This window comes from Medicago sativa, chromosome 3, assembly GCF_051527215.1.
Source record: "Medicago sativa cultivar Bolivia chromosome 3, Bolivia_mono, whole genome shotgun sequence".
NCBI lineage: Eukaryota > Viridiplantae > Streptophyta > Magnoliopsida > Fabales > Fabaceae > Medicago > Medicago sativa.
This window is the reverse complement of record NC_140751.1, coordinates 72,256,157-72,272,879: the sequence shown is the minus strand read 5'-3', so window position 1 is coordinate 72,272,879 and position 16,723 is coordinate 72,256,157. Positions and strand designations below refer to the sequence as shown.

Sequence of the window (16,723 nt, the reverse complement as noted above, 5' to 3'; positions counted from 1 at the left end):
TTGTTTTTTGATGAACTGCTTAAAATTATACTTCATGCGGATGAAGATAACGAAGAGAGGAGATTCAACTAATCAACATTAGACAAAGTTTGCGTAGAGTTCTTTTTAATGATGTTTATCTTGATATCTCAACATATGAATGAAAATATAATACGATTTAGAAAAAAACTTTACATTTTTTATTTTGATCGAATGTAATATTTTTATAATAGTATAATAACCAAGAGTAATCAATGCTTATTTCTTCAAGTATTTTACATGCATATAAGTTTTAGATAAAAAATCGGTTAACGTATCCGCATATCCGTATCATATATAGATAAGAAATTGGATAAGAAATTGGTGTAGAACTCAAGTTTCTTTAACCGATAGCTGATATTCACCAACTATATACTGTATCATGTTGATTGAACATTTAATATTTATTAACTGCCTGCAAAAGTTTGATTATTTTGCTAGATTGATAATCCCTCCGTTCTATAATAAATGAGCCATTTGCAAAAAAAAAAAAATTGTCCCAAAATAACTGAGTCATTTCACTTTTCAATACAATATTAATTACTTTTTTTTCCTTTTATAACTCTAATTAATATTACTTTCACCACTTTCAATTCAATATATTCCACTTTGCATTTATGATAGTGGAGAATGCACCAATACTTAACACAACACTTAAAACCATTTTTCTCTCTCTTTTATTTATACTTTTTTCTTAATATGTGTGAAATTAGCAAATTGTTCGGTTAATCCGGGATGGAGGGAGCAGTCATTTGAACAGATGTGTGTGTATAACTACCAAGCAGTCAAGGAAACTCTGGCATAACAATATCAAATACCCTTAACATGTGATATGCATTTTTCTTGTTACCTATACGGAATTTTACGAGGTCCCTCTTTCAAAATATGTCCCCTAACACAAATTGATTGGTACCTAGTTCTTGTCTCACACAATATTATAACAGCGTATGGAATAATATTTTTGCTATCATGTGCTGCTTCTTCTAGAATACCAACAACATTATACCCTTCTCTACCTTTAATGACAACACAAAAAGGTTGGGGATAAATCCTAATCACAATGTCCCAAAAATGTGCATGTGAATTGATCTTGGCTATTATATACTGGTGGTTCTAAAATTTCCAAAAGTTAAGTGCATAAATAAATCATGTGCAGAGCATAAATAATAGGATGAATGTCATTGTCATGATGGAACTTTTACCAAGGTTCCTTGAAGGTGAGTTACTCTTGTTGTTGTTAGATGAAAAGAAAAAGGCATTCTGTGAATAATAAATCAATGGTTAAAGTATATGGTTGATGCTGGAAGGAATTGGCATTGCATGACATCAAAATTTGGAAGTATGCTATCTAGACAACTAAAGTTAAAACTTAGACTGCCCAATGAGGCAATGATGGAGTTACTTGATTGTAATGAAATAGCTTAAAGATAGATATTAGAAAAAAAGGATATCTAACAGTAAAAAAACTGTTTTCAAATTTTTGTTGGACAGAATTTATAACCCAAATGTAGCCTTGATATTACCAGTATTATGCTTTGATTTATGATTTCCCTAATTATTAAGAATTTAGAGTTTTGTATTAGTAACAAGTATTATCTATGAAAGAAAGTCTTAGATTTTTTATTGGGTTTAACTCATTCTTACAAAACCGGTTTGTAAGGTGAGGGATGCCCTTGATTTATAAACTCTACACATGTCATATCTCTAAGCAACTTGAGACTACATCTAACCCCTCAAAGGCAACACAATGAAGGTGTTACCAAATGCCACAATTAGGCAACTAGGGGATGACCGCAATAAAGGCGGAATTTCCAACATAAAGCATCAACAAGTGTTGATACTCAATCTTTTGTATCAAATTAGGATCAATAATATTACACCATAACCATATCTAAGGATGTGCTAAGCAGAGGTATTCCTCAGTTGGTTTCAAAGGTATGCTGCAACCCATGGTAGTCCTCCTAGGGGACTCCAAACCCCTACTCATGAACCATTTTAGGAGGCGTGGCGAATGCTCTGGCTAATTGATTAGCTTTGACAAATCAAAATCTTATTATTGAGCCATTCCCTAGAACAAATTGACTATCATTTCCAATACAAAGGGAATTTATTGTTTGTACTCTCCCTATCATTTATCCATAACCGGAAGGGTTCAATTAGTCAAGTCTGTCATTCATGGTATGCTTATTTGTAGTTTTAAAATAAATGTGTAGCCAGTTTATTTGATTGAATTGCTGGATCATTACATATGAAACTTTGTTTGGTCGGGAGATATTCATTCCAGACTGATGTCACAATTGCTTGGGATACAATTTATAGTCCTTTCATTGAAGGCGGTCTTGGACTTTGTTCCTCAAAACTGTTAATAATGCGGCTATGTTAAAGTTGAATTCGGAGTTGGTTTTTCAAACTTTCAGTGAGCTGTTTTGGTTAGAGTTAAAACATCCAATAATAATGTCTATGCAGTATCTCAATTTTATTAGAAGATTTAACTTCTACAACTTCATAAGGACTTTGAAGAATCATAAACTTGTTTCGAATGAGAAGCTCTAGAAACTAATCTAAACATGGCTTAAAACTATGAAAACACCAAATGTAGGAGTTTGATATGCAATTTTACCTTTACTGTTGAGTGATCAATGCAGTGATTTAGACTTTTCTATCAACTTTATTTTAAAATTTTTATACAGACGGTGTTCTTGTTTCTCCGGAATCACTTCGCCAAGCATCTGTAACCATAGCTCTTTCTTCAAAGTGCTAGTGAAAACCCTGCTGAAACCAATCCAAAATTTCTGAACATAATTCTCTTGGATTCTCTTTCCACGCCATTCTTAACATGGCAGAGCTACCGATCGACTAGCTCTTGAACTACTACCCAAGTGGTGGAGCATACATCATAACTTGCTCTTGAACTCGCTGATAAGATTTTCAACCCTTTATTGATCAAAAGCTTCTCTCCTTAAAATACGTTAAGGGAGGGGGGGGGGGGGGGGGGGGGGGGGGGGGGGATAACATGTATTTTCGAATAGATTTTGAACATGGACACACTCGTTTTACTCCACTCAGATATGTTCTCTTAGCACTCGTCATCCCTTCTTTATTTGATCTTTTTGTCTCTAATAGTTCATTGTAAATCAAAAACTCATGGTGTAGAATAGAAACTGATGGCCAACGATGAAGGAAAATACTTCTTCGACCATGCATGATTGATATGTATCGGCATGAGAATTCATCTCTCCATCAGCGGCCCTAGAAGAAGTTGTAATACGTTTAGCAAACCTATCTGCCCAAACCAGCACGTATTGCTTGACAAACGAGTCTTTCCTTAACCAGAGAGAGACCAATAGTGTGCAGAAGAACCCTTGCTGAGCATTTCCACATCTTCTAGATGTTCCATGAAATCCATGAGTATTCTTGTTTGGACAAATCATCCATGATTTTGAAATGTAACGTACTTTCCTCGCAAAATCGCACATACCTGTGCATGTCCAAAACACGGAAAAACATATGCTATATATGGCTAGGGCATCACTAGTGACAACTCAATTTTTCTCGTGCAGCTTTAGAACTTTCTCATTGTCTTTTCTTTTCTTACCAATGTCCTCATCATTGCCTCCCATGCTATATTTCTCATACATTTCTGAATATCTGCTGATTACCATTTTCTTTGTACTACATTATAAAAGGATTTGACAAACTCGTGCCTTGTATTTTTAATGACAGTGAGAATCATTCTATAATGACAAGGAGTCAAAGGGTAACGAGCCATGGATGAGCAGCTTCAAGTGCTTCAAGAGCATTCAAGCAATTCTCAGCTTCAAGCGGGGAAGTAGCTTTAAGAAAAGTAGGAAATGGCAACCTGGATGAGCAGTGATACAAATTTAAAAAATTGGGGCTTAATGTGGGCTTTTTAAGTGGGGCTTTGCATTTTGGGGCTCTATTGACACCTCTAGTGATACTGATAACAACATAAAGATCTTAGAAATAAAAATCCAATTTGACCAGGAAATGAGTAAATCTAGTTACCAGACAATAGAAAGGCTCAAAAAATCATGTGGTAAAGAACAAAGTTCAAAGTTCAGGAGCAAATTTAAGAATATAAGTAGCATATAATTCCTTGAACCAATTTTTTAACGATACATAGCAGAAGACCTTCTTCCTTTCCTTCCTGATACCAGAAGCTTACGACTGAAACCTACACGGCTCTAACAGAATCCGAAACTAATGATAGCACCCAATGTAAACAAGTAGAAGGAATAAAAACTCAGAAGCAAAATGAAAATATCAAACCTACCTCTTAATATGCATGGATTTCAAGAGGGCGGCACCAAGAGCCAGCACTTTCTTAACTTCAGCAGGAGAGTACTCAGGAAACTCATTATTGAACTCTGCGGAAGAATAGAGACGATAACAGTGTTAGGCTTCAGTTCTGCCTGCACGTTGAGCAACAAACACATTACTTATCCATTGCACTTCATATGTCTCCATGCCATTAGAGTAGTCATAATTCTTTGCTTTTTCCCTTCCTGTATCAACCACATACTTGGAATTTGTTAAAGATGTTTCTACAACAACATGCCTATTTCCTTCCTTAGCTCCTTCAAATACACGAAGTTGAGCTGCAGCAGGCAGCACAGCGTAAAGCTCTAGAACGAAGAGTGCACCTGGAGAAGCAAAATACCCTTCCAGAAGTAAAGTCTTTGCACTCACAAGGTGGCACTCATTTTAATGAAAATAACTTTTTTCCCAGACTTATAGATTCTCCTGAAATGATCATCTTCTGTTGTTCATTAATCATTATAAATGTGTCGTAATAGCAAGTGAGAATCCAGATTAAAATTTGGGTGTGGCATGAGATATGCAGCGGAATTATAAAAGATGATAATGCGAAATTAAATGGCATTTGTCAAATATTGGTAAGATTAAGAAGAAAAAATTGTGATCAACCTTATGGCAAGTTCTCCTTCGGGAAAAAAAAAAAAAAAAAACTTATGGCAAGTTCTAATTACACGCACGAGCATCCCAATCAGAAAGAACGCAAAATGGGAATGCAAATCGAAATATATAAAAAATAATAAGAAAATCGCCGTTGCCGGGGATCGAACCCGGGTCACCCGCGTGACAGGCGGGAATACTTACCACTATACTACAACGACTTTGTTGATGATGGATAGGCGTGACTGAAAATAATACTTGTTTCCGTATGACTCTTTTTCACTCATAAAAAAGAAAACATTTATTGTGAAGGAAGAAAACATTTTGTTTCTCATAAAATATAATGCTCTCTTTTTTGAAATGTTTTTCTATGTTTATATATTTGCTGCTTTTTTAAATAATGTTATATCATTACTTTATAGTGAATTTTAGTATCACAATAGTTTATAAAAAAGTTGTACCAAACTATTTTTAGCTTAATTGTTGGATATTAAACTAAAAAATAATTTACCGTAGTAAATCTTTTTAACTTTAACTGAAGACTCATTTTAATCCATCACAATTTTCTGGCGACTCAATTTAGTTCCACAAAAATAAAACTCAAGTTAATCCCTAACATTTTCATATTTGAGATAAATTAGTCTCTCTGATTATTTGTTTATTGTATGAAAATGTCAGGGATTAATTTATATTTTATTTTTATCAAAGACTAAATTGGGCTGCGAGTTTTAGCTTGTGTCCACTACCCTCGTAATGCCTCAGAAATTATCAACATCCTTGAAGCTGCCAACGTCGTTAAACTCTCTCCTTTATGCATATTCGCCCTTCAAAGACAGGTACAACGACATCCCTTTTAGCAGCACACATCAACACACAAAGTGGTTCACAAGCCCTCGCAAAATCGGAACAAGACTTGGGAAACATAACACACACTTTCAAAGACTAAAGAACAAAATGAAAACGTTAGTGTTGAAACACTTGTTGCAGTTTCAACCTATTCTACCATTCATTTAGACATACACAACGCAGCACAGAAAAACAAGCAACATTGATTCTCCTTTCTTTTTAATAAACAATCAAATATAGAAGGTATTCTAGAAACAATGAATGAAGCGTTTAAAAATATAAAGCAAAATGTGATGAGAGATGCACCATGTTCTACTGGATTCTTCGTTGATCGTGGTCTTGGTTCGTTGTTCAAAGTTGATTTACGTGCAGTTATTCTTTTCATCGGTGGTCCTGATGATCGCGAAGCATTGGCATTAGCATGGAGGATGTCAAAGCATCAATGAATTCAAATATCAGTTATGAGAGTTCATTTGTAAGGAGAAGCTGCTAAAGTTGATTCAACACCACAGAGAGCTTGTGTGTCTGCAGTGTTGGATTGTGAAAAGCAAAGAGAGCTTGATGATGAATATGTGAGCACTTTTAGACTTAAAGCCGTGAACAATGAAGATTCTATAAGTTATTCAGAAAAAGAAGTTCATACTAGTGATGATATTCCCCAAGTATTGAATGAGTTGGACAAAATTGGATATGTTTTTTACATTCTAGGACAAGGAACGGGTAGAAATTCTTTGGTGAAACGAAACGATGATGCGAAAGTTTATAGAATCTTGGACAGGATGTAAGGAATAATGCGAAAAAACAAAATGACTGTTATAATTATTCAAGGATTAAAAATGTACAAAAATTCATACTAGGATACAAATTATTCAGTGAATTCTTGGATCATTAACTGTTTGTCAAATTAAAAGCCTACACTGCGAGACAGTATATGGGTAAGAAAAAGTCATTCTCTCTTGGCTTTTTTTTTATGAGCTTTATTAACTGTCGAGGACTATAAGTAATCGGTGGTTAATAGAAAGAAGTTTAGCCATGTGGATAATAGAGATTTCCTTGAATTAGTCAACAGTTTTGCTTTTTTTGTGCAAATTTGCATCTATATCATTAGAGAAATGATATTTGAACATCCATTTTTTGATAACTTTTGTGACACCTTTTTCTTTCATACTCACATTATTTTTTACTTTATCTCTCTATTGCTTTGATTTTCGTGCCTATACCTACTTTTTCTTTGTAAATTATGGTTGTCCCATAAGTTGTCAACCAAATGGTTGTTTAAAGGGAAATGTTAACTTGTGCCCTTAAGGCACAAGTTAAAACTTGTGCCCTTAAGGCACAAGTTAAAAAGTTAAAGATAGAAACATTTTCTTGGAACTTGTGTATTTATTGTTGTAAAAGTTAAACAATTTATATTTCCAATACAAAATTGATTTATCATTTCCTTTTTTAGTTCCTTAACTTGTGCCCTTAGGGCACAAGTTAACATGACCCTTGTTTAAATAACACTCTTCATATCATTAACAGTTTTCCTCTTTGATATGGTAAATGATCAACAACCGGAAATGCGTCAATCCTCTGTTTACAATGAAATCAAATCTATGCAAGTTCATTCAAAATCAGCTTCTCAATACAAGGTCCTGAAAAAATAATACAGCAAGCTAAGTATCTTTGACATGTGTAGTAGGCTACTACCTTTATTAGAATGCATCTGAATCGTCAAATAGTTAGACTTGTAACCGGATTACTATATTTATGTTAGATATAATCATATTCTTTTCAGTGCACTTTTCCCATTTTAACTGGGATTTACAGCCTTTTGAATCAATGAATACATGTATCTTTTAAGTTTAACCTATAAAGTGCATGTTTCATCTCGGTTTGGATAGCCTCCAAATCTAAATCTTGTATCTGTTGTCCAAACATAATTTTGAGGCTCCAAACATAAAAACCACGCACTAAAAATCAATTTGTTGATCCGTGCTCACACAAAGCCACAAACTGGGACGGAATTTCTGACCACAGAGACAAAGAATACTAGATCATATTTTGTAAAAAAGAAAAATAAAATGTACCAAAAAATAAATTAGGAAGATTATATGTCTTTATGATGCTCGGTGAGACCAAGGCAATGCCTTTCTCACTTGTAAAAGCCACAGGAACATCTGCATTTTCCAAAGCTGTATTTCCAGCAAAATCTTGTCCCATTTGATGTTAAACCAAGTTAAAACTGACTTGCTTTGTGACCTTTTTGCGTCAATGACAGCCTCGGAAGAAACCTTTCCAATGATACAAGATGTTTTCAGAGATGTCTCCAGTAATGATCCCTGTGTCTGATGATGTCCAAAAAAAAATCACTATAGACGGAAACAACAACTTGGAAATATAAATATTTTACTTATATGTAACAGACCGGCTATTTTAATTTTTAAAGTTAGACACAAGCTACTTCTGTTTGAAGAGTATTAATCATTCGATCACAAGTTTAGCAATGGCAGTGGATGAGAAACATGATATTGTACGTACCAGGGCATTATTAACTGCTCTTAAACAGTCATTTGTCTTCATCATTAGAAGAATCACACGAGGTAATCTCCTTAGAAGCTCAGAGATTTCATGGAAATATTCAGAAGCGTACATCTGCAAAACAGTTAGGAGAGTCATTTCAAGCTTCTTTTTCCTCAGGCTCAACATGCCATGCTCGTAAATTCAGCAATGTAGAACATCGTTATATCTTGTTAAAACGTATTGACATCTATATTTAGCAAAGAGCAAACCATGTTCTAATTGAAGAATTACATGAAAAAATAGATGATGAAGCTGCAGAATAGATGATATACAACTAAACATAATTAAGAATTGAGAGTCATTTCGTAAGATATCCAGCATCAATATGTGTATTGAAATAATTCAACATGTTAAAAGGCAAAGAAGTAAACTGCAAGCATTATAATCTAAATGAACATGAACCTAATGACTGAAGATCAATATCTTACCTGCATTTCTGAACGGTCACTCTCACTTCCCTGTATAACTAAATGATCCATGGATGGGTCGACAACTTTATTCCAAGGTCTCATTGTTAGAGCTCCGGCAAAAATTGCATATAAATCCTCCCCAGCACCCAACTTTTTACTGGATTCCTTGATTGCATTAGCATCAGCAAATATCAATGCCTTCCATAGTGCAGCATAATTATTTCTTGTATTGAAGTCAAGTTCTTTATAGAGTCCATGGTCTAAAAGAATCAGCTGTGGTTTTCTCCAGCCTGTTCATGTGAAAAAGTTAAGAATTGAGAGTCATTTTGTTAAGGATTTAAAATAAGAAACAATTGATAAATTTTATGTTGAAAAAGTTGCTTTTTAATGTTTCAAAATTCAATGTGTTGAATACACAACTCCCAAGGTAAAATTGCCACTTTAAACTTCTTATCAAGTGCCCTTGTTAGCAATTCCCATAAATAAATATGGGAAATTAACAAATAAAAAATTGTAAAAATAGGATATCAATGCTTCAGTAATTATGAAAGCAAGACTGTAGGTGAGCAAAAAAGCCAAAAACTTCAATGGAACAGGATCACTGATATTTAGGAGACATGGCGCAGAACCAGGGACGGATTTGTTCAAGGCTGGGTGTGGCTATTGCCACACCAGCCCACCCCAAACCTTTTTTTTTTTTTTTAAAAAAATATTCAAGCTTAAATTTTATATTATATATTCAATTTAGAGATATATTTACATGTTGCATTGGTTTAGTTGTCAAGTGCATGTTTCCTAACTCCATAGGGTCAAGTATTGGCTATTGTTTTTGTCGTTAAAATATGAACAATATTTATTTTTTTAGAGTAATTTACTTTGCTAAAATGATTAGCCACACTGATAATTTCATCCCAAATCCGTCCCTGCGCAGAACCCATACAAACTACAAAGTGCTGTTGAGCTTGAAGCAAGAGGGTGTAGGGGAGTATTGGAGGTTTATGTGGGGCCCTTTAAAATTCATTCCAAACAAGATTATATATATATATATATATATATATATATATATATATATATATATATAGGGTACTGCTATAACTCACCCATTCACTTTTGTGAAGGTGTGTTTTAGCATGAAACACCTTTTCAATTGGACACTAAAAACCCTTTTCTCTCTCTTCAATTGTGTCTTACTTGATGTCTATTTAAGTCATTTTCATACCCATGAGGCCATGACCCATTTTCTTTCTCTTGCTTTCAGGCTTCAGCCAATCATTCTAGTACTTGTGCAGAGAAAGAAGAAAAGCTCGTTCATGAGCCTCTTTAGCATTTAAATGAGTTTTTTGAAAGAAAAAAAATTTTGTAATCAACACCAAAATCACTCCTTCGGTGTCATATTTAAACTTTCATTATATTGGGATAAAAATACATTCACATCCATAGAGAAATTAATTATAATCAAACAAATCAGAATGAAAACACATTCTCATCCATGGATAAATTGGAACGAATAAAATTGGAATGGAATTATAAATAAAAAGGAAAAAAAAAACTATACATTATGAAGACGACTTTCTAGCATTATATATGGAGTGGTGTTCTTATCTCTCAAGAAATATGAAGAAATTGTTTTTGACTGTGTGAGACAAGAAATTAATTATAATCAAACAAATCAGAATGAAAACACATTCTCATCCATGGATAAATTGGAACGAATAAAATTGGAATGGAATTATAAATAAAAAGGGAAAAAAAAAAAAACTATACATTATGAAGAAGACGACTTTCTAGCATTATATATGGAGTGGTGTTCTTATCTCTCAAGAAATATGAAGAAATTGTTTTTGACTGTGTGAGACAACAAAACAAGCAGAAGCAAAGGCAAGTGTAAGATGAAGACAAAAACAAAAGTCTAGTTCTATCGACGTTGGGTACCAGAAGATTGAAGGCAAAAGAAGGTCAGTTTAGTTTAAGAAAAGGAGCTGGTTGAAGGAAGTTGAATAGTGTAGAGAGATTCTGGGCAAAAGCGGTGTAGCAGTGGGAAGGGAAAAAAGGGGATTTATGATTTTGTTAATAATTAAATCAAATTGAAATAACAATCCTACCCTTTTCTCTTCACTAATTTTAAAATGAAAGTAAGGGCTTTTAGTGTCCAATTGAAAAGGTGTTTCATGCTAAAACACACCTTCACAAAAGTGAATGGGTGTGTTATAATAGCAATACCCACACACACACACACACACACACACACACACAGATATATATGTATATATATATATATATATATATATATATATATATATATATATAGGGTTTTGCTAGAAGCCACCCATGAAGGTGTCTTTTAGTATATATATACACATATACACATATACAAATAAGGTGAACCACAAATCAAGTCTCCATGAGGTACAGACTTTAGCTGAGCTGCGTTGATGGTGACAAAAAATACCATCCTCGATAAAAGGGGTAGAGGATTCATGCAAGGAGTCACTTACAGTACTGGAGGCTACGGGTCAATGGTCAAAGGGGTATATCATATATGAGGGAGGACAGTAACACTAAAACAGCAAAAGGAGGAGGAAGAACCCGTCATTACCACCCAGGCTGAACCATCGATCCCACTTTAACTAGTTCAAAATAGCACACTTAATAGAGTTTGAAGACTCTTGGGAATCAACATCCAAGATGCCACACAGTTTACCACAATTTCACCTAAAGGACAAGGTGACACTGAAAGCATAGCAGAGGATTGGATGAGTATCAGTAGAAGACCACTCATAAAGAGGATCTATGTGAAGAGATAAGTTAAACAGTTGGGAATAGGGATGGGAATAGGCCAGGCTGGCCTACAGGGGCCTACGACCTAGCCTACGATAGGCCAGGCCAGGCTTTTTTCTTAAATAGAGAAGGCCTAGGCTTTTTTTCAAGCCTATTTAGCTATAAAAGATGTCAGTCATTGCACGGTGGTTATATGGACAGGGGAGGGGAGTATAAGTTGGTTAGTGATTTCTGGAGTGACTTGTCAGTTAAAAGGGAGAGCTTAGGAACACTTGAATTTCCCTAGTCGAGTAGTGCCTCGGCTCAGGTATCAAGACCAACAGGATACTCCAATATTATTTCAGAGCATTTCCCTTCATTTTTATATCTTTTATTGTTTTCTCTTTCAATTTCTTTCGGATACTAGTTGAATGTGTTCGTGTTCCATATCATGGCATTTGTTAATGGTAACCGTTACCAACTTGCCATCATTTTCCCTTAAGCCCCCAAATTAAATTCCCCCCTCCCATTTGCAATTCACGTCCAATTACATAGGGGGAGAGACCCTCCTACTTAAGAGCAGAATTAGCAAACCAAAAATGTAAGAGAAATTAAAAAACGCAAAGCAAAGGCTTTAAGGCTATATCTAGATTGTAAAGAGTTATAGAAAAAGTTCAAGTTTGCAAGCAAAGGAATCCTTACCCAGAATGCTAGCTTTGCTGGAAGGCAATGGGCGAACCAACATATTAGCAGCATGTGGATCGCAGTGTACAAACCCGTGCTTGAACATCATTTCAGCAAAAGTTTGACTAACCTGTAAAATAATGATCACATTTAGTAAGTTATTTTGTCGGTCAGCTGAAAGGGCAACTTAGTTAAATAATTGGAGTTGCTGCCATGTAACCAAGAGGTCATATTCCCAGTTTGAGTCATGGAATCAAACTCCCGAAAATAAAAGGCAAGACTGTCTACTATTGACCCACATAGTGGGTCTGATTCTGACCTTCTATGGATTACACGCATAGCGATGGATGCGGAATTTTATAGTAATAAACTACCTATTTATTTTCTTGATAAACTATATAGGGTACCAATTGCATGAAGGAATCAAAACACTCATTAACTTGCGCAACTTATTTGATATATGTGATCAAACTCATCAGAGGTATCGTAACAAAAGCAACATGATATAAAAAGGCTATACGCTACAACACCACCACTGATCATTGGACTGGCATCTACAATGAAACAATAAGCATGAACTAACCAGTACTGAAAGTTCATGTGGATGGATCCCTAGTTTCTTAATGGTCTTCACATCATTTACATAAGCACCATCTACGTATTCCATTGTAAGCAACTTTGAGGAACTCAGACCCCAGTATACTTTTGGTGCATATACATATTTTGCAATATGAGGAGACAAGTTGCGGAAGTTCTCCAAACACCTCTCACTGTTCTTTGCCTCAGTTAAAAAGTCCAATTCCTGGCAGTCATAATATGAACAAACCAAATCACTAATCATCTAGCAGAAGGCAAAAACATGAAGAGAAAATAAAACAGAACCCAAGAATGATGAATGAGAAACACAAAATTACCGAATCCAACATAAATCAAGCAAAATTCCTGACAAAACTAATCTAGCTAGAATACTATCTTGTAACAATACCAAAGAAGGTGCTTCTATATATACTTAGTGAAACATTCTTATGTAACTCCAAATTGTAAATATCATATATGATTTGCAAACATTCAAATATACAACAGGAAAAATTACTCTATTGATCCTTTATCTTAATTCTAATTTTAAGTTACAAATTCATCATTTTCCAGTTCAATATCGTCATGCATGTCCTAAAACGTTAATTTCGAGACAAACTATTTTGGTCCATCGAAAATGGGAGATGCAAATGTGCCACAGGTACAATCCACTGCATTAATTGCACCACAAATCAGAACCAAAAAGCTGGTGTAGAAAGCCAAACAATAAGATTATTAGGCCAATATTGGTAACGTTTTAGAACATTAAAGACTAGATTTGGAAATTAAGATCAAGAACCAACAAAGTAATCCTGCCCCGTAAAACAATAAGGTTAACAAGTTAACTATGTGAAACTTTAGAATGACACTCACATAAAAACAGTTCAAGGTTTTAATCAAGAATATAACGGAGCCAAATAATTCTAATCAAGTCCCCACCTCCAATCCTCAAAAGACAAATTGGAAGTTAATGGAAACAAGTAGAAATTGAAAATGAAGATAAACTACCATCTTGACATGAAAACCTTACCACAACAGAAAAAATATTTTATATATGATATGAAATATATTTGAGGATTGCCGCATAAATGCGCAGTAAAATTTCTCAATACAACCAGATAGGTAATTCTTAAAACTTTCATGATTTAGCGGGGAGAAAAGGCAGGCATAAAAATTTATACTTTTCCAAATTTAGGTTTGTTTTTAAACTATTGACTCATAGAATAAAATGTATCTTAACTTAACATGTAATTGAGGACTCGAGTTTCCCGTCAAAATTTGGTCATACAGTTTTCACTACATGCCAACTTCTTTGCTCCAAAAATTAAATAATCAGAAAATCATACGAAGTCAATTTTGAAAGCTAACAAAATGAAAATAACATTAACCCAGCCATATAAAGTATAAACCATCAGTCTAGTCCAGTAGGCAAGAACCTAAAAATAAACATTGACATATTTTTAGGCATAAGTATAGTAAATAGCAACTAACCTGGGGTAAACTCTCTTTAATCTCATCAATCAACCACCTGCAAACAGAAGTTAACAGAATATGAATAGATCATCAATGCAAAGAAACTGGGGGGATACAGAAAATAAATAGCTCTTGCTGCATCATATAGAAAATGAATTGATAAAAAAAAAAGACCATTCCGTTTTTTAATAATCAAATGAAAAAACATTTATCAGTTGTGGTTACTGGTTAGTATGTTGCTGATATAGATGCCTTCTAAATTTTCTGATGAATTTCTAACAGCCAATAGCATCATAGCAGTACCTATAATCGAAACTGGGAAAAAAATTATGCAAAGTGTTCACAATCAACTCCACAGTGGCTTGATCAGCAGCCGCAGTTTCAGTCATGTGAGAATGTTGGACCTGTACATTGACAGATACCGTATGAAAGAACAATAAACGATGCTTATAAAGTACTTGCTCGTATTCAAACCAAGCAGAAGAAAAATATCCAATTGTTTTTAATAATAAGTAGCCAATAAAATTTAGCAACAACTGGAACCTTCACAGCAACTTGTTGGCCATCATGTGTGCGAGCTACATGAACTTGTGCAAGGGAAGCACTTGCTATTGGAACTGGATCGAACTCGGCAAATACCTACATATTAGAAGCAAAAATTCACCCACCACGACAATAACATTTTTCAAGAAAAACCGCAATCATGAATAACAAAACTAATTAGGCAAAGATGAGACATTATCAAGAGGAATGAAACGGATAATAAATACTTTATCTGGTGTTGCTCCAAACTCTTTCTTGAATACATCACATATTTGTTCATACGAAGAAACCGGACATCGATTAAGCATGGACTCCCTCATGGTCTGAACATACTCTTGAGGAACTAAGTATTCCTGTCATTGACAATAAACAAACAAACAACTAAGCATTGCCTATCGTGTTGAGTACATAATAATTTGACTACACAGTTTGAACCGAAATATACCAATTGCCCAAGATGCTGTCCAAGCTTTATATAAATCCCTCCATTCTTAAAACACAGGTCTCGAAGTCTTTGTGCGGAACGGAGGTGAACTTCATGCTTAACTTTCTCCCTCTCAATACTCCCTTCCGGAATTCCATGTAGTGAATATTCATAATCTAACCACAACACAAAGAAACAAAACTAGCACAATCAATCCAACATTCATTTTCACATAACCTAGCACACTAGGCACACACTGGCACAGACAAGTTGACACCAGTACAAAATTTAAAAAATATTAATTGAATGTAATCACATGTTTCGGCGTAATGTCTATGAGTCAGACACCTTTTCTTAATAAGTTGTGTCGGACTCACGCCTTCAATCAGAAGTAGCACATAACTGAATACACAAAAATCATAGTAATCCACAATCAAAACAATGATCAAGCACAAATTCAACATTCTAATTAAAATTATACACAATCCACATCAAGTTTCATCAACTTAAACCCTTAATCAGGTTTAAACACTCATTCTAATGCTTCAATGGAGCGTTTAACAATTCGAATTAATGGAAATTGTTGAATTTCATATGAACTTAGGAAACAACGAAGATTCTGTGAGATCTACAGTACCAAAAACGATGTTGGCGGCAGTGACGGCGTCGTCAAAGAGGCGACGGGGGATGGTTGTGGAGAGCTTGAGCGCTGTTGCGGGATCGTCGGAGGTAGCAATGAGCGCCGCTGCACTGCCGCCGCCGATGGCGGACGCAAGTAGAGATAGCTTGGTCCCTGCGCGCCATAACGATGCCATATGCTATTGTTAATTGAAAATCGGTGAAAAAGTAGTTGTGCCACAGTTTACGGTTAAGTATCCTACTAGACTTTTGACGCGTGCGACACACGGGTCTTCTCGACTATCATAGAGACCAATAAATAATCCTTAATCTGTAAGATCATGGGTCGATCAATAAATGCAAATTAGATTATTAGAGATACAATATTACAATCAAATGATAATAAAAAAAATTATAAAGAAAAAAGATAAAAAGAATACAAAATTATATTGTTGCACGGGTCAATTTTATTTATTACTTTTATAGTTAAACATCAAAAATTAATGCACTTCATGGTTCCTAACAAATTATTTAGGGTAGCCAAGTTTGCATGGAAATTAGGGTATTCTGTTTGTAAACGTATTAAATAAGTGTACAACAACTTGTCAAAAAAAAATCTACAAAAACAATAGGTTAAGTTGTTGCGGACCTAATAAAATTAATAAATAATAAGGATAAGGATTAAGATATCTATTAAATTAAAAAAAAATCTACAGAAACAATAGGTTAAGTTGCTGCATACCTAATAAAATTAATAAATAATATAGATAAGGATTAAGATATCTATTAAATTTTTGCTTTGAAAAATATTCACGGTTATTAGAGAGAGAAATGAAAAACATATATGATGCAAATTTAGAGCCAAAATTTTAGG

At 34.4% G+C, this 16,723-nt stretch overlaps 1 protein-coding gene, 1 non-coding gene and 1 pseudogene across 2 annotated transcripts; all 3 read right to left on the bottom strand.

Annotated features, from left to right (window-relative positions):
- Positions 1 to 2,961: 2,961 nt before the first annotated feature.
- LOC146939901 (ATP-dependent RNA helicase DEAH13-like) lies at positions 2,962 to 5,770 on the bottom strand (annotated as a pseudogene).
- TRNAD-GUC (transfer RNA aspartic acid (anticodon GUC)) lies at positions 5,103 to 5,174 on the bottom strand. The gene has a single exon. It is a non-coding gene; the product is annotated as a tRNA-Asp (tRNA).
- A 1,753-nt stretch (positions 5,771 to 7,523) lies between the features above and the next one.
- ATH9 (ABC2 homolog 9) lies at positions 7,524 to 16,071 on the bottom strand. Its single transcript, XM_085753455.1, has 11 exons — positions 15,869 to 16,071; positions 15,253 to 15,407; positions 15,035 to 15,160; positions 14,808 to 14,903; positions 14,568 to 14,668; positions 14,283 to 14,319; positions 12,799 to 13,017; positions 12,234 to 12,345; positions 8,793 to 9,064; positions 8,323 to 8,436; positions 7,524 to 8,129 (listed from the first exon to the last, which is right to left on the bottom strand). The coding sequence occupies exons 1-11, from the start codon at positions 16,044 to 16,046 to the stop codon at positions 7,902 to 7,904; spliced, it is 1,638 nt and encodes a 545-aa protein (XP_085609581.1). The 5' UTR covers positions 16,047 to 16,071; the 3' UTR covers positions 7,524 to 7,901.
- Between the last annotated feature and the right edge of the window lie 652 nt (positions 16,072 to 16,723).

Coding starts and splice junctions, on each gene's coding strand:
- ATH9 (XM_085753455.1), bottom strand. CDS start 16,046: ATGGCATCGTTATGGCGCGCAGGGACCAAGCTATCTCTACTTGCGTCC. Junction 14,904..15,034: donor TTGGAGCAACACCAGATAAA/GTATTTATTATC, acceptor TCTAATATGTAG/GTATTTGCCGAGTTCGATCC. Junction 14,320..14,567: donor TTTCCCAGTTTCGATTATAG/GTACTGCTATGA, acceptor TTCTGTTTGCAG/GTGGTTGATTGATGAGATTA.